At 32.7% G+C, this 18,482-nt stretch overlaps 1 protein-coding gene across 2 annotated transcripts; it reads left to right on the top strand.

Moving 5' to 3' along the window:
* Positions 1–11,651: 11,651 nt before the first annotated feature.
* LOC120186297 (mitogen-activated protein kinase 9-like) lies at positions 11,652–13,030 on the top strand. 2 transcript variants are annotated; one of them, XM_039190286.1, is made up of 5 exons: positions 11,652–11,782; positions 11,921–12,076; positions 12,427–12,564; positions 12,640–12,714; positions 12,980–13,030. In XM_039190286.1, exons 1-5 carry the CDS (start codon positions 11,738–11,740, stop codon positions 13,001–13,003), a joined length of 438 nt encoding a protein of 145 aa, XP_039046217.1. In that variant the 5' UTR covers positions 11,652–11,737; the 3' UTR covers positions 13,004–13,030. The 2 variants fall into 2 exon arrangements, with proteins under 2 accessions (XP_039046217.1, XP_039046210.1); XM_039190279.1 differs by having other exon boundaries at positions 12,640–12,709; positions 12,975–13,017.
* The last annotated feature ends 5,452 nt before the right edge of the window (positions 13,031–18,482 follow it).

The raw sequence follows: 18,482 nt of genomic DNA on the forward strand, positions 1-18,482 counted from the left end.
TCCGCTGGCAGCATCGACCATCTTCATTTCCAGGGAGTTAATCCTTTATAAAAGTATTGAATGAGACTTTTTTTAGTTAACCCATGTTATGGATAACTAAAACATAACTTTTTAAACCTCTCCAGTAGTCATAGAGTGACTCTCCATCAAGTTTCTTGATTCCCAGTATTCTCCTTCGTAGTTCACTTACTTTCGCCGTAGGGAAAAACCTGTCAAGAAAAAGACGAGTCATTTAAGCCTATGTAGTAATAGAATTTGGAGGTAGGTAAAATAATCACTCCTTAGCCGAATCGGCTAAGGAAAAAGAAAAATCTCTAAGTTTGATTTAGTCCTCGGTTATTCCCTGTGGTCTCATGCTGGAGCAGACCATGTGAAATTCCGTGACATGTTTATGTGAATTCTCGTTGGGTAATCCGTAGAAGGTAGGGAGGAGATGAATAGGGCCAATTTTTAACTAGTATGGAGTTTTGTCTTGGGGAAATCAATTCACAAAGGCTCTTGTTCAGTGGGTGTCGCGACTAACTCTCTGATAGTAGGATCGGCTATCAGAATTGGTTCTGTATTAACGGATTCACCTGAATTTGATTCTGAATTCGATTTTGGATCTAATTGTTGTCCCCTTCTTTTTCGAAGCGTTTGTACATGAAGTCTCCTAGCTCTGGCTTCGATTTCCATGTTGTACTCCACTAATGCGCCCGGATTAGTCCTGGTCATAAATCAAAAGTAAACAAAAATTACTAACTTTGGCGAAGTCCCCGGCAACGGCGCCAATTTGACAACTGTCATTTTGATGTCAAAATAAATTTCTTCTTCTCATTTAATAAATTAATAAAATATATAGTAAAGAGAAGTAAAGGTTGATTCCACAGGGACTTAGCAAATTCTAAATTTCTGTCTAAATTGTTTAAACCAGGCGTGAAACAGTAAATAGGGGGAGTTTTGGTAAAAAGATATTAAATGATAAAAGGCAGTTTAAAGTAAAAATAAGAAATTAAGGAATGCAACGTTGAAAATGAATGTGGTAAAAACAGCCTCAAGCCTCGCTTTGACTCAATATCCTTCAGATCATAGAATTAGATTTTTCATTCGGGATTCACGTCGGTTACTTTGTCTACAAGGGAAATCCTCGTGACTCCATTTTGTATACCGAATACCCAAGGTAATCTTTGATCCCGGCTTCAGGAACTGATCTGATCAACATCAATTATCGTAGATCAATTACCGTTTAAGTTCGTGATGACTGACTCGTATTATTGCTTCAATAACCACTAATTCCAATCTCAATTCCCTCTTGGCAAGGCTATCTCACCAAGTGTGTTTCCAGGAAGTCGAAGTTGCTTTCAATAAGCCGATCCTTCCTCCCACACATTTAATCGTCACAATCTTTTAACCAAAGTCAATCTTTGATTTTGAAAACTGTTTTGATTTTGAAAAATAAGCGCAGAGATTGAGAGAGATATTCTGAAGTTATTAAGGACCTTTTTCAATTCTCCCGTTGGAATTGAGTCTTCACTTCAGCTCTCGACTTATAAGAAAATTAGCTAAGCATGACAAAAGTCATACTTAACATATTTAAGAACAAAGCTTAAAAATAAAGGAAAAACCGAAAACTTGAAAAACAAAATAAAAGAGATTTTTTATAAAACTAGAAAGGAAAAAGAAGATTGTAATCTGAGTTGTCTTTAGGCTTACCCCAAGAGGGTATTTATATCCTCTAAAAATCTAGAGATAAACAAAGAAATTAAAATAATCCTAAAGATAAATGTTTTTTTTCTAAATTCAAACTTTAAATAAGTTTCCTAATGCAACTATGCCCGTAGTCCATCTTCCAGAAGGCACGCTGACTAGATCTTCTAGAAGTTGCCACCGACTAGACCTTCTAGAAACTGCAACGTTAGACTGTGTCATGCCCAGAGTTGTGCCAATGTCTCCATCCATGACCAAATAATAAAAAAATGCATAATGCTCCCATTTTACCACTAAGTATGGAAAGTAAGATCATGCATGAAAACAAGCATAACACAACCAATTCAGCAGCAATAATTCCATAAGATCGAAGAATTAACGAGAAAATATTACAGATTCTGAACACTCATCACTTTTACTCTATGATTTTGATGAAAACCCCCACTTTTTCTTTAGCTAGAAAGAGCCCAAGACTTTTATTCATTAAAATGATGTTGTTGGTGGAATTATGAACGAAATTGAAGCATTAAAAATGCCCAAAAACTTACCTTTGAGCTATGGAACTTGCGAAGGACAGTAAAAATGAGAAGGAAGAAAGAAAATGAATAGAATAAGGAGATGAAATAGATTAAAAAGCCTTCATCTTTTAAAAAGGGTAAAATTGCACATTTAATCCTTCATCATTTTCCTACTATTAAAAAATCTCCTTTATATAACTAGGGAACAATTTCAACCTAATTAACCCCAACGACTTAAATTATGAAATTCACAGGGTCCATAAGAGTCTTGGGTAAACCCAAAACTACTAGCCTAGAAATTGGGGTATTACAAAAAGAGTGGCGTTTGAGGCTATCGTGCTTAGAGAATGAATTTCAACTCGATCAAAATAGTATCAAACAATAAATTTTTATATGCAACTCGAACATATATATTGCAGTTGATTTGCAGTTGATTAGGGGAGTTTCATTACCGGCTAAATATGATAATCTAGTTTATACACAATATCTTCTATTTCTGGAAAAATTTGAGAATACTCGTCAATGTGGTTGTGGATCGATGATATTGGTGTTCTTGTACCCTGAGATGTACTAGGTGTCATTATTCACAAATAATATTAATAAAATTAAAATCAATGCATGTCTAATGTTACTACAATCATGAACTTGACACAAACTTCCATTTTTTAACACCGATTAGTCGAACTGTGGTTTACTTTCATCCTACCAGAAGGTAATATTTCTATTTTGATTTAAAATATTAATTAGAATTTATTTATTTTGATAAAAATTAAAGAATATTTTCTAATTGATATATAGATGGAAGCCTAAAATAAAAAGAAAAAGATTGTTGCATAATAATATTAAAGAATTTAGATTGAAGATCAACATTAAAAGAAAAACTGAGGTATATATAATTTGATGGATTGAATTTTAAAGCAACTTCTTCATCTTATATTATTTAGTTAAGTTGAATTAAATTTTATTATATATAGTTATAATTAATTTATATAGTGTATTTAGATGTCGAACGTAGATGAAGAAATCATTGTGTGTGTGCTGCAATATATTTGGGATGGTTGTCAATATTGATGTGCTAGTACACTGTTGTTCCATTTTACTTTTGTTGAGTTTCAATTTTTGGATAGTGTTGAAATAGTTCGACTTCACCCAACCTATTTCGTAGATTCTAATCATGACAACCTCGATAAATTTGATAGGGTAAGCAAAATGAGAATTGGGTTGAGAAGCATGCGTACATTAATGTTTGGAACAAATGGGCTTCGTACATACCTTAATTATTATTGGGATATCGAAAAGTCGTACTTGAAAATGATGAGAGAAAGGTAAAAACTTGTACAATATAAGAAAATTTTGGTAAAGCCGAAAATCTATACCGAGTGGGAGTAGGAATTCATCTCACCTTGAAGTGGAAACAATAAACTCATTTCAAATCAAACGTGGAAATCCATCACACTCATTTAATTAATATGGAAAATTAATAATTAAATAACATATTATTTATTCAAATAATGATTGTATAATTCCTTTTAATTTAATTAATGTATGCATATTTCTTTAAATTCATTTCAAATAAAATGTGGAAATCCACCACTCTCATTCAAAAAGAAATTTAAATATTCATTCAAATACAAATACAAATATAATTATTGAGGCATATATCTTAGTAGATTGGGACATTTTTTTAATGACCTATTATTGGTAATGCAAATAAGTGGAGAGATATTTTAGGGAGTATGTTACCCATTTTTAGAAAGTAGTTGGAGTAGGTAGTTGTTATTTGACAACTTTACCCCTCCACCACTCCTATAAAAGGGAATTCTCTCTCCTTAATTGGAATAGAAAAAAATTGCTAGTTTCATTATTAATTTCTAAAATTTTTTATTGAAGAGTGCAACACAAGCTGGTTCCACTTCCTCACTTTGAATGTACGAGGTCTAGAAGACTATATTAACCTTGGGGCAACGACCATTACGAGATTACACTAATCTAATGAAATTACTTCTAAGGAAGCGACTTTTACACGACATACTAAAGCATCTTACTTCCTTCATTGTTTCAGTATTATTTGTTAGTTAATACTAATCGTTATTGTTTTGCAGCAGTATTATTTCCTAACAATTTATAAGCAAATTCTTTTTTACTATTGTTGAAACATGTAATAACAAAATAATATTCCTACGAAAAGTCTGAATCTTACCCGATTTGTGAAGTTTCAAATATTAGATTCATGCATGAATGCATTTGTTACATGTTCCATGAATGCTAGTGCCATAGTTATCTTTAAAAAACTAAGATACTATGCATTGTTTTGAATTTTAATTTCATTGATTTTCAAAGATCAAGTATGATGTGTTTGTTATTTCTAATTCTAATAAAGTATTTAGATTTTTAAAGTCCAGTAGATAATAATCACGGGGTTCTGCAGCATAACAACCACGAAATACTTATGCATGAGACTTGTACTCTTGAAAATCGTGGTAACCAATATGCTGCCCACTCTAACCAAATTTTAAATAAGATAATGGGACGTACTAGAGCCTCAAATCGAGGGTATCTCCTCAAACTTGGACATTCAAGTAGAGAGAGGCTGAAATTTGGGGTTTCAAGGAGATGTAAAGGCATTGGTACAATCGAAGAAGTTGGGTTGTTGTAGGTGATGTCAAATAAACAACAAACCTTTAAAACCAGCAACAAATCTGCCATTAAAGATAGAACCGATGTGAAAAGTCTATGGTAAGTTTGAGAATCTATGAAAATATGGAGCCTCAAACGGGATAATTGACAAAAAATGGTTATGAAGGGATCAAATAAAAGACTTGAATGAAATGGTATTAAAGTTAGAAATATTTATTTTCTTATCAACAAAAATATTATATTAATGAAAATAACTTGGTTATATGCCTCATCAAAAACCTCCCTACGCCTAAATGGAGGGAAATAGTACATATAACCAAGACCCAACACACAGAACAAACAATGAAAACTATAATTGACAACCTAGGCGAACAACACACACCAGCTCGAAGAACAACAAAAATACATGAACGAAACACAAAACCATCTCCTAAAAATGAGATGGCCTATAAATAACTCCCAGCATTAAGAAATAGCTCCCCCGAACCTTCATTGCAACTACCAACCACAAACACACAAAATCCAACACCTTAGAAAAAAATGAGATGGCCTTGAAATTGCAAGTTATCAATGACACCTCACGAACTCCATCTCCTAAAAACTTACCATAAAAAACCCTAGCAAAACCTCAAAACACTAGACCCCTTCATAACCCAGAAACAAAACAGAACCAAAAAACATACCACAAGGCCATAAACAACACATATTTAGCCATAGCATGAGTTGCCAACTATTGATGTATACTAGTTATACATGTATCAGTTAGAGTGGTTAAGGTTGTTAAGTTAGCCAACTTATGTCAGTTAAGGTTAACTTCCATTATTGTGTTTGTATAAAAGGATTTACTGTCGATACTTTTGTTCAGATATCAAGAAACGTTCCTCTTTTACATTGTGTACTTTTTTTTGTTCACTTAGAATCTGAACATCCTATCGAACGCTAGAAGGTCTTGAGGGTTCTTGTTTACGTCTTCTCTACATATTTACTCGTGATGACATCAGATATTCTTGGGCAAAGTGGTGAAGACGATCACGATTCAAAGAATATCAATATGTTTACCGATAAAAGGGTTAGTGTCCTTCATGAAACAAATTTCTTGATGTGGAAACAACAAGTTCTTTTGAATTTTGAAAGACATTGATTGGAACGTATATTGATCGAAGTTCTATAATCGTCACCAGAGATGGTTGTTGACAGTGCTGTTAATATGGCGACTAATGAGGCATATGATGATTTTATGGCTCACGATAGTGCTCTCACCTCATGGATTTTTATCAAAAATCATTGCTAACATTCTCCACAATTCATTGGTACTGATATGGTGGTTGCTATGTGGTGAATCGTTCTCCAATACTTTACGAATCATTCAGCCATGACAGTCATGAATCTGAATTACGAGTTGCAGTAACTCAATAAGGGGATGATAGTATGAGGGTATACCTTACTAAGGTAAAAAAGGTATGTGATGCCTTAACTTCATGTGGTAGAATCGTTCCAATAGTAGAACACATTGCGAGTATCTTGAAAGGGTTGCCTAAGGATCAGTAGCCCATGGTAGTTATAACTGCTAATGGTGATTCATTTTCTTTAGAGAAGGTTTATACTATGTTAGTTGATGCAAAAACTCAGATAGCAGCCTTTCTGATAGAGATACGATAGTAGATGATGAACGTTGCTCTTCGTTGAAGAATTAAACTTAGAAACCACTAGACTCGATCAAAGAACGAAAGGGAAAGAATGGGAAGTTATGGGCAATGATAATGAATGTAGGTATTTGGATTAGGGATGCTGGAAATTGAGTCAGAGAAACAAAGATTAAGATAATTAAAAATAAGGATAAAAAAGATGGATGAAATAAAGATAAGATTAGATAAAGATAAAATAGAGATATGTAATGGAAAGATTAAACTCAGCCAATGGAGGTGGCGGCAATAATGGAGGAAAAAAGGATAATTGATTTGTGGAAGATGAAGATAGATAGATAAATGTCCTATCGAACCCTTCTAGTTGCAATAAAAAGGTAAAATCGATAATACAACTTTAACCACCCCTCCTAATCGCAATGAAAAGGCAAATCAAAGTGTGAAGATCTCTCTTTCAAGAACATGAAAAGAACTAAAAGAAAAAAAAGCTTTGAAGGCACAAGGCAATCGACTCTTGCAAAAATGTACACATTTTATTATTATTCAAAGAAATTATGTGTCTACAATGGTGGGAGGAGCCTCTTTTATATAGGCGAGGAGGAATCCTTGTTGTAAAATAACTATGTAATAAAATAATAAATAAAACATCCTAATATCAATAAACTAAAGATAATTATTTTAACTCTATCTTAATTCCTAATAAAATAATAAATCTAATATTAAAAATATAATGTATCATCCTATATTAAATTATATTACGAATAATAAATAAAAATATTAAAAATTCGTAATATTTACAAAATCTCGTATTAATCCCGTATATGCATTTATGCATGAGTTGTCTTCACTAAAATGAATATATATTGAGTTGCGAATATTGGATTGATGCAATTCAAGAACCATTGGAAATCTAAGAGACATTCAATCGTAAGTGTAGAAGACATGTTGACCAAATAACATCAGGTTTCCATTCAAAAAGCGGTCGCAAGTCTACTGCTATGTTGTTCTTCTTGAATCTTGCAATTTGACCCTGAATCATCTTCAACTTTTGTTATAGAGATCCAAATGGTTGTGGGAGGAAGGATAAATGGGTTTCCTTCGTTGAATTATTCCGTCTCTATGTAGGATTGGATTCCTTTGCTGATGAATGCTTGGACTAAAGCCCGAAGCTTGTCCTTTAGAAGTTAGGCTCAGTTTCATGTAATTGGTCCAGGTGGAAGAGTTAGCCCATCTTCCTTAGATTTAAGCTGTGTGGTGCCTGTATCACTATGCTGCTCAGGAAGAAACACTCCATGTAGTGCTCATATCATTCAAGGGGCAGTGGGGTCAAATGGTAATGTGATTGGTCATAGGGGATATTATCAATCATCATATATAGGTTATAGATCTTGTGTTAGAGGTCATGGACGATCACGTGTTCAATGCTAACTATGTAACAAGTTCAGGCATATGGATGACCAATGTTGGCATTAGTTTGAGCGGACGTTCTCTAGAGTCACTTCAGCTGATAATGGTTCTTGAAGTAGTTATAAACGTTTGAGTGTCAATTGTGTTAGTTATGACATATAGAGTTGTGATTTTTGTGCTTCCAAACCTCAAGGTCATGTATTGTCTTCGAATATTCCTCAAGCATATATTGCATCCTCCTCAAATTATGATCAGTGTGTTGGATCGTCGGTACACCTCATGACGTAGTGAAAAAATAATATGATGATCTTATGATACATGCATCGCAAGGCTCACATCAAAGGAAGAAGTAATAACTCTTCCAAATGATCCACTCGTCTAAGCCTTGGAAAACAAGATCAGGACAGCAGTAAACTTGCGACTACTTTTTGAATGAGATCCTGATCTTATTTGGTCAACATGTCTTCTGGATATACAACTATTTGTCTCGTATCTTTCCAACGGTTCTTGAATCACATCAATCCGATATCGAGAACTGAAGATACATTCATTTTAGTGAAAACAACACATGTAGAAATTCCTATACGAGATTAATATGTGATTTTGTAAATATTATGAATTTTCAATATTTATATTGATTATTTGTAATATAATTTAATATTGGATGATGAATTTTCTTTTAGTATTAGATTTATTATTTTATTAGGAATTAAGGTTGAGTTAAAACATTAATTTTAGTTATTATTATTATATTAGGAATTAGAGTTAGGACATGTTTAGTTGGTTATTATTTTATTCATTAGTTGTTTGGTACCTTTAGAACTCAGCCCATATATAAAAGAGGCTTCATTCAACTTTGTAAAAATAGATTTCTTTGATTAATAATACAACGATAATTCATTTTTACAAGTGCTGATTGTCTTGTGCCTTCAAAGCTTCTTCTCCTGGAGTTCTTTCAAATTCTTGTGAGGGAGATTAATCTTCACACTCCAATTTACCTTTTCATCATGACTATGAGGGTGGTTAGAGTCATATTATCATGTTTTCCTTTTCATTGCGACTAGGAGGGCTTGATAGGACATTATCCATCTATTTTCCACAAATCTATCCTCACCATCATCACCTTTGCCATCCACCTTCACAAGGGATATCTTTTGATTTCCTGATTATCATATTTTATTTTTAAGTTCTTTATCTTTTGTTTATTTTGTTCTAATATTGTTCATTAGCTTGTTTCCAACACCTAAAAGAAACCCTAAATAACTCTAGCTAATACCTCCACCTTCCTCTATTCATTCCCCATTGTTCTTCAACGAGTCTAGAGCTTTCTAGGTTTGATTCTTCAACAAGAGCAACATTTATTAACCCGCCACCACTTCCGTATCATCTTACCATTGATCCTTGTATGAAAAATTTAAATTGGGAGGAAGGGATGCATGATTTACCTTGTGTTCCTGGATAAACAACAATTCGACAGTGCAGTCACGACAGTTCGAATCCTAAGCTTCCACAAAAACGTCTAGACCTCTACTCGATTCACCTAGTTGAGAGCAATTCTTTTCTCAAAACTATTCGAGAAATTCCGTTCAAGAATATTAAATGACTGCTAGACAATCATATTCTATTTATAACATGTTTCCCTAACCCTTAGGGTTTTATACCGAATTTAATAAAAGGAATATAATTAATCTAATTATATTCTTTTAATATAAATTCAACATTTTTATGTATATTTAAAATTACATACATATATATATATATATATATTAATATTAATCATACAATTTATTCATGTATAATAAAAATGTACATGTGTAACACTATTATAAATCACTACAAGAAAATATACCTTTAATGACACATGAACGATGATACACGCTAATTTATGACTTGCAAAAAATGCGTGTCATAAAAAATGTCATGTTTTTTAAAATCTGAACGATTTATGACTTACAATAATGTGTGTCATATTTAATGGTCATAATTCAAAAAATTTGCAAAAACACGGAGTAAACTTTTAATTGTGTGTTATCTATAAAAGTCGTCTTTTAATTTTCCCTCATTATTTTCATCTTTTCCCGCTTCTTCCCCCTCGATAATCAGTTCACGCCGCATGCTTCCCATTTTTCTCTTTTTCCCTTTTTCTCTTTGCAGCAATCCATTGGTTTGGCCATTCATCACAACGCTTCCCCCTTTTTCTCTTGTTCATTCTTTCTGAATAGGACTTTTGGTGTTCCTAAACAATGGTGCTATTCAGGGCGGACTTGAAACAAATTTTTTCACTGAATATGCAGAGGGAAGCCGTTATCAAATTCATGAGATCATTGGGAAAGGAAGTTATGGGGTTGTTGCTTCTGTGATTGACAACCACACAGGTGAAAAGGTTAGTGCTGTTTAGAATGCTTCCCTAACCTCACCTCTTAGTTGTATTTACTGAGTTTTTCCCTTCTTATTGCTGCAGCAAATGCATTTCATCGAGATTTAAAACCAAAGAACATCCTTGCTAATGCTGACTATAAGTCGAAGATATGTGATTTTGGGCTTGCTCGAGTGTCATTTAATGATGCTCCATCAGCGAGTTTTTGGATTGTATGTTGTTCTTTCATTAAATCTTGAAGCTTTCTCTTTTATGCTTCCTTAGTATTTCTCAAATGGTTTAATTTTCTTTTAAATGCTTCCCTCATTACATTGGGCAAGCCTCCATAAAGGTTGTGTTATCTAATCTAACTTATTTAATCCATCTAGGACTATGTCGCAACCCGTTGGTATCGTGATCCTGAACTATGTGGAGAAATATTTTTGTTTCGGTAACCTAGTCATTATATGTGTATACATATATTGCTTTAATTTCTCAAAATATTTTGACTCCCCTGGTATTGCCTTTATACTTTCTATGAAACAATTAGTGGTTGGTATTTATCCAGAGTAGTACTTGTTTGGACTACTGCTCATTTACTTAGCAGTAAAACCACAATAGGCATTTTTGTTTACTTTTTGATGGATGTGAATTTTTTTTAACATCCTTTGTGCACATAACCAATTCTTCACTGTGTAATTTGATGTTGTCAGTTGCACGCTTAAGTAAGTTCTTGGAATGGTTTAAGCTGAATATTTCATCTTTGAAGTAGTTCATACTGGATTGCTTTGCACCTGTCAGTTAATAGTTTTCCTTATGTAGAATTTAAGTTTGATGTATTATGTAACTTGGTTGTCGGCCATTTCTGTAATCACCATATAATATTTCTTTTTTACATCATTTTCTAAAGGAAATTATTGAAGCTTATCTTGTAGCATTAAGAATGTGTATTGTTGTTACTGCAATTTGGAAAAAGGAAGTTAATACCTGGAAATTGTTAAAGGTCATTAATCATTTTGATCAATAGGTTTATTCTTTGTGTCCTCAAATCAAATCTCTTCTAATTAAGCTCATGGAATTGATCGTATTAGCAAAGTCTAGGTAGTAAAGAAAAATATTATGCGCTTTTCATTAGTTCCATCTATATTCAGATATGGTTTTATATCATACTTTGTTATCATGAATATTTAGCCACTTTTAATGTTATTGGTGCACCTATCATTATTTACATGTGTCTTTTTGTTAATCACTTATTTTTATATATCTTTTGAACATAAGAAGTGCAGCATCTGAACTTTCATTTGAGTTTTGATGTATAATAATTATATTAAGTATGTTTTATTAGACTATAATTACAATTTCCGAGTCTTTAATCCTTTTGTAGTACACTTCTGCAATTTATATGTGGAGTATAGGATACATATTTGCTGAGATACTTACAGGAAAACCACTTTTTCCTGGAAAAAAATGTGGTGTGCCAATTGGATTTCATGACCGATATGCTTGGCACTCTCCCTCCTGAATCTATATCAAGGGTTAGTTATCTTGTTTCTTATATTTCACTTGATTTATTTTCACTTCAACCTGACGCTGATTTCAAGCTTTGTTATTGAGATTCTAATTGAGAGATTAGATACTGATCACTCGCTGCTTAATTTATCATTAGCTGGCAGATTAGAAATGAAAAGGCAAGGAGGTACCTTAGTAGCATGCGTAAAAAGCCACCGGTTCCTTTCTCACAGAAATTCCCTAATGTGGATCCCGGGGCTCTTCGCCTACTTGAGCGCTTACTTGCATTTGATCCAAAAGATCATCCCACAGCTGAAGAAGTAAGATTGAGAATTCCTAGTATTTAATTTTTTCTTTCAAAAGCACTAAAAAGGAACAAGGTATGCATACAATAGATAACCCTAAAATTTATAGAAAAATGGGGTTTCTTGCTAACATTTTTTTATATTCAGAAAACATAAAGGATATGATTCCTATAGAATTGAAATCCATGAATGGGTGATCTTGAATGCTACAAATTTTGATTTGATGTTTTGTCAGCATCATTTCATCAAGATATGATAATTCTTCTCATCATTGGCATTAAATCAACTACAAATGATAAAGCTGACAATTAGATCTTGACTTACAAGTTTCTGATATTCCTAATGGTGTTGTTCTACGCTGGCAGGCATTAGCCGATCCATACTTGTATGGTTTAGCAACTGTGGATCGTGAACCATCCACTCAACCTATTTCGAAATTAGAATTTGAGTTTAAGAGAAGGAAATTGGCAAAAGATGATGTTAGAGAGCTGATTTATAGAGAGGTACTCCACAATTGTTGCTTTGGTATTATCTGGTTTCTATTTATCATATAGCTTAACCAATTTGTGGCCTAATAGATATTAGAGTATCATCCCCAGATGCTGCAGGAGTACCTCCGTAGTGGGGATCAGACCAACTTCATGTACCTTTCAAGCTCTTAACTTTTGTTGCTTAATATCCTTTAAAAAAATCCTCTTGTTTCTTAATATGATGTCCAAGATTGTCCTTATACAGTTTAGATACAACTTAGTAAAGTAATACTTTTTGAGTGGTTTTGTAGATCGAATCCTCATTTCAAGTTATGTAGTGTTTAAGCAAAATATAGGGGGTGGGGGTCTGGAAATTCTAAATTCCAGTTGATAACATATGCTTCTAGCATTGCAAATAACTGTATTCTTTTTCCTTTTTCAATCAAATAGTGGCGTTGAGCGATTCAAATGATAATTTGCACATTTGGAGGAGTATTATGGTAAAGGTGAAAGAAGTACTCCACTTCTAAGACATCATGCTTCATAAAATTTTAGGAATCATGTTAGTTCCATAATTTCTCCCCCAAACTTAGTCTGTCTAGTTCATGTGTCATATTTCAATTTTTCTAAATATCGTCTTTACAGAGAGCGAGTTCCTGCTCCCAAGGATGAGAATTATCAAGTTGATGGTGAGAATATCACTGCTTCAATGACACAATATGGTTCTGAAATACAAGTTGCAGAAGCACTGGAAGCTTGGATATGGTATTTGGCTATTGTTTGATCATTATCACACTCTATTGGATCAGATATGCAGAAGGTATGAATTGTAACTTGGGAGAATTATATTGCACTTAGTAGTTCTCTAACTTAACAAAGTTCTGCAGAATCTTAACTAGTTAACAGATTTAATAGTATGCAATGAATCTTCCAAGTTGTGTTCTTTTTGCTAGGTAGAGAAGGTGTGAATTTGTTTGTTGTCGGTTTCACACCAAAAAAGATGTACAAGTGTGGAGAAAATTGTGAAACTGATGATATGTTGGAATACCATGCTACTTTTGATTTTTCACAAGACTTCCCTTTAGTAGAACTTGATGATGATTTCTTGTGTACACGCCCAGATGGCGAGGGCATATTAGTAGAACTTTATTATGACGTGATATTTTGTATCGACTTATGATTACAATATTTTTGATAACTTAATGTGAATTTATTGCATGTAAATGGATTGCTTATATATAATATGATATATATATTTAGTATTATGAGGCTTTAAATGTGATTTAGTTTGATTATTTGTCAATCTACAATATATATATATATATATATATATATATATATATATATATATATATATAATTTATGAAATACAATCACAACACACAAATGTCTGTCATATTTTTTAATTACGTGTGCTTCAATGACACGCAATGTAAGTCATACATACGTTTCATAAATTTATGATAAATAAATGTGTATCATCTTCATTTATGACGGTGGCTTCAGTGATGCTCAATGCGCGCCATAAATACGAGTCATAAATGCGTGTCATAAATGCGCGTCATTTGATATTTATGTCGGTGGCTTCAATGACGCGAATTTGTGTATCATCTGCACCCATAGATGACACGCAATGCACGTCATTAAATGGTTTTTCTAGTAGTGAATTGCTCTTTTCAACCCTATGATGAGTATGTCATTTACATACAAGATTAGGAAAGAAACAATGCCCCTACTAGCCTTCTTATAAACACAAGGCTCATCTTCATTTATGATAAAACCAAATTCTTTGATTGCATACTTGAAATGAGAATTCCATCTTGAAGAAGCTTGCTTTAGTCCAGGACTTTTATAGCTTAAAACCTTTCAAACATTTCCTACAACAACAAAACCTTCTAGTTGTGTCATATACACATCCTCTTCAAGTTTTCCATTAAGGAAATCTCTTTTGACGTCCATTTTACAGATTTCATAATAATGAAATATAGTTATTGCAGGCAATATTTGGATAGATTTAAACATAGCAATAGGGGAGAAGGTTTGATCCCTTCAGGTTGTTCAACCAAAGTCCATATTTGGTTTAATGACATGGAATCTATCTCAAATCTCATGGCTTCAAGACATTTTCAGAGTCTGGACTCGACAATACCTCTTTATAAGTTCTAAGCACATCTTGATTAATAAAAAGAACGTCTCCATATGTGGTAATGAGAAATCCATATCTATCATGTACAAGGTGTTCTCTTGTGGACCTTCATAGTTGTTGTGTTTCTAAATCTGTTGATTGTTCCTCAATAACTTGTGGAACATATTCAACCTCTAGTTCATTTATTTGTTGTTCTTGAACTTCTCCAAGTTCAATATTTCTACCATTCCATTTTTTTGAGAGAAATTACCTTTTAAGAAAAACTCTCGTTTGAGCAAAAAAACTCTTTGTACTCCTTAGGATTGAAGAAATAATATCCTTTAGTTTCTTTAGGATATTCAACAAATATACACTTATGAGATTTAGGTTTGATCTTTATATACATCTAATGTTTGACATAAGCTTCACAACCCTAAATCTTTATAAAAGATAAAGTAGAATGCTTCACAATCCATATCTCATATGATGTCTTTTGAACCAATTTAGATGGAACACGGTTTAGTGTGAAGTAGCTATTTCAAGTACATGTCCCCTGAAAGAAGTCAGAAGATCACTATGACTAATCATCGATTGAATCACGTCTAACATTGTTCGATTCATCCTCTTAAAAACTCCATTACATTGTGGTGTACTAGGTGGTGTAAGCTGCGAGACAATCCTATACTCTTTCAGGAGTTCATCAACCTCTATGCCGAAGTAGTCTCCACCTCGATCTGATCAAAGTGCCTTAATACTCTTGCCTAATTGATTATGTACTTCATTTTTGAATTCCTTAAACTTTTCAATGTATTTAGATTTATGGTGCCAAAGGTAAATATACCCATATCAATTGAAATCGTTAGTGAATGTAATGACGTTTTGGAATCCAACTCTGGCTTATGTATTTATTGACCCACATACATCACTATGTATTAATCCCAATAAATCACTTGCTCTCTCACCTTTACTATTAAAAGGAGCCTTAGTCATTTTCCCTAACAAGTAGGATTCATATAAATCAAATTGTTTGAAAACAAATTAATCTAAGAATCCATCTTTGTGAAGCTTTGATATGCGTTTCCAACTTATATGGACTAAACAACAATGCCAATGATAGGTTTGATTTGAGTCATATGTCTTTGATATTTTTGTATTTATGTTATAAATGGTATTATCTTGATCTAAAATATAAAGACCATTAACTAATTGTGCCTAACCATAGAAAACACTATCAAGATAAAATGAACAACAATTATTCTTTATAATTATCTCAAAATAAATCTTATCCAAACAAGAAATAGAAATAATGTTTTAGTCAAACTAGGGACAAAATAGTAATTTTCTAAATTTAAATCAAGTCCAGTAGGGAAATATAAAACATATGTCCCCATAGCTAATGCAACAACTCTTGCTCAATTTCCCACTCGTAGGTCCACATCTCCTTTAGCCAGATTCTTTCACTTTTTTAGTCCCTGTAAAAAAGGTACAAATATGAGATCCACAACCATTATCTAATACCCAAAACGTAGATGTTAACAAATTAACATCAATAACATAAATACAAGAAACAAACTTTTCGTTTGCTTTTGCTATTGCCTTTTTGTCCTCTTCAAGGTAAACATGGTAGTTTCTTTTCCAGTGTCCAGTATTGTCACAATGGAAACATTATCCTTCCTTGTTTACCCCTTATTTGGGTTTCAATGCACCATTTCCTTTGGGATTAGCCTTTCCATTACCCTTAGACTTTGCCACTGTCTTATTCTTTCCCTTTCCTTTGTACTTGCGGACCATTAAAATGGGCTTAGGTCCAACCTTTTTCATGTTACTTTTAGCATTTCGTAACATGCCTAGTAATTGTGGCCAAGTATTGATAATTTCATTCATATTGGAATTAAGGAAAAATTGATTGAAGCTATCCGTTAACGATTACTGATAACATCGGTAACAAATTCATTTTCAGAGGAAATCCCAACTTCTCCAACGTTTGGATGTAGCCCATCATCTTGATGACATTTTCTCCTACTAGAGATCCCTCGATCATTTTGCATTGAAATAGAGATTTAGAGGTCTCATGCCTCTCTTGACATTCCTTCCCCTCATAAAATTCCTTGAGATTTTGAATTATCTCATATGCAACCACGTTCTCATGTTGCTTCTGAAGCTCAGGGGCATGGTGGTAAGAACTAGACATCCTACAACTAACATATCATCCATGTGTTTCTTAAACTTTTCTTTTTCAACTTTAGAAGTAGTAGATGCCAATCCACTAGGAACATGTTCTTCAATGACATATTCCTTCATTTTCTGTTTGATAACAATTCTCATTTTTTTTAAAAAACCAAACAAGGAATTTAAATTAATTAAGCTTAACCTTATCAAGGATCGATCACAATGATAATGTGTTGTTTGCCATTAAATCTAAAACAATGGAAATATATGATGTAATTATATTTAAAAAGTTTAAAATTTATAAATATGTATTTATTAATAAATTACTCCCACTTTTTTATTTAAAATTAAAAACCCTTAAGTTTTAATTTTGGAAAAACTTCTCGAAAGTTTTCTAGTGAATGATGATTCATATTTCACCCTTTTCCTAAATAAGCTTTGGCTTTTCTTTTAGGAGAATGGTTATTTAGGTAAGTAACTCTTTACTAATTACAACTCATGTAATTCCTCCATTTTGTGAACAACTTTTGTTCAAATCATCTCATGATTTATCCAAATAATTAACCTCTAGGTTTCTAATCATATTAGAATAACCTAGCTAAGTTATTACCAATATTTCAACCGGTGATTATCATTTACTTATTCTTCGCATTTAACCAAGATAGACTCATGTGTCATTACTTAGGAAAAACCCACACAATATCAATTGAAGTCTTAACGAGAGTAAATATTGGATGATTAAAATAACTTAGATTTTAAAGAGGGATTTTCATAATTATCTCATCAATGTTCATTTTAATATTAGGCCCTTATTGATCTCATCAATTTACTAGCATGCTAACATATCATTTATTGCGTCACATACATGATAAATATAAAGTAGTAAATAAAAAAGAAATGGTTATAGTCCAAATAAAAAAACTAAGATGGCCCATCCGAGACCAATGAGAGAACCATAAATCTTAAAGATGAAGATAGATTCTCACGCATCTTCTCACTTTAGACAATCCATTCTTCTATTCCTTTGAATCTTCATATGATTACAATTTCAAAAACTCATTTTACATACAAGGGAGTAAGATGAGAAGAGAAATACAATAGAAGTAAATAAAGACACGACACACTAACCATATTTAAAATTTACAACCATTACAAATAAAGAGATATAACCATGCAAGTCAAACATCGTGCATATAAAACAAATCATGCATATGTCATTACAAATTTATTAATAATTACCAATATAGGCCTACAAGCTTTGTTGCCTACGAAGGAAGCAAGGGGCGAAGACCCTCGCCGTTGGGGCTGTCGCTGACCAGAAAACATCATGGTTTGATAAATTTTATCAATAGTATTGTGTTTTTGGGGTTTTCAGTCCTAAAGGTTTTTCGCACTGGAACAACCATTGTTCCTTTGCTGAAAAAGTTTTTCTATCAAAGTCGTGGGTTCATCATATTAACAATTAACATCAAATCATACAACAATAAATATATGATTAATGTTTAATCAACAATTGTAATAAACTGTTTAATCGGATTAACATATTAATCACGACATCTATTGAATCAAACCCATACATATTACATACTAGCCAAAAATTGTAAAATCAAACATGCATCTCATACATATCGCATCAACCAAGTATTTAACCTAAATC

Source organism: Hibiscus syriacus, unplaced genomic scaffold (assembly GCF_006381635.1).
Source record: "Hibiscus syriacus cultivar Baekdansim isolate YM2019G1 unplaced genomic scaffold, ASM638163v2 tig00004013_pilon, whole genome shotgun sequence".
Lineage (NCBI taxonomy): Eukaryota > Viridiplantae > Streptophyta > Magnoliopsida > Malvales > Malvaceae > Hibiscus > Hibiscus syriacus.

Bases quoted from the DNA above. Each gene is read 5' to 3' on its own strand.
- LOC120186297 (XM_039190286.1), top strand. From the start codon at position 11,738: ATGACCGATATGCTTGGCACTCTCCCTCCTGAATCTATATCAAGG. The intron at 12,077-12,426 runs GTAAGATTGAGA...CTACGCTGGCAG, and splicing joins ATCATCCCACAGCTGAAGAA to GCATTAGCCGATCCATACTT. The intron at 12,565-12,639 runs GTACTCCACAAT...GTGGCCTAATAG, and splicing joins GAGAGCTGATTTATAGAGAG to ATATTAGAGTATCATCCCCA.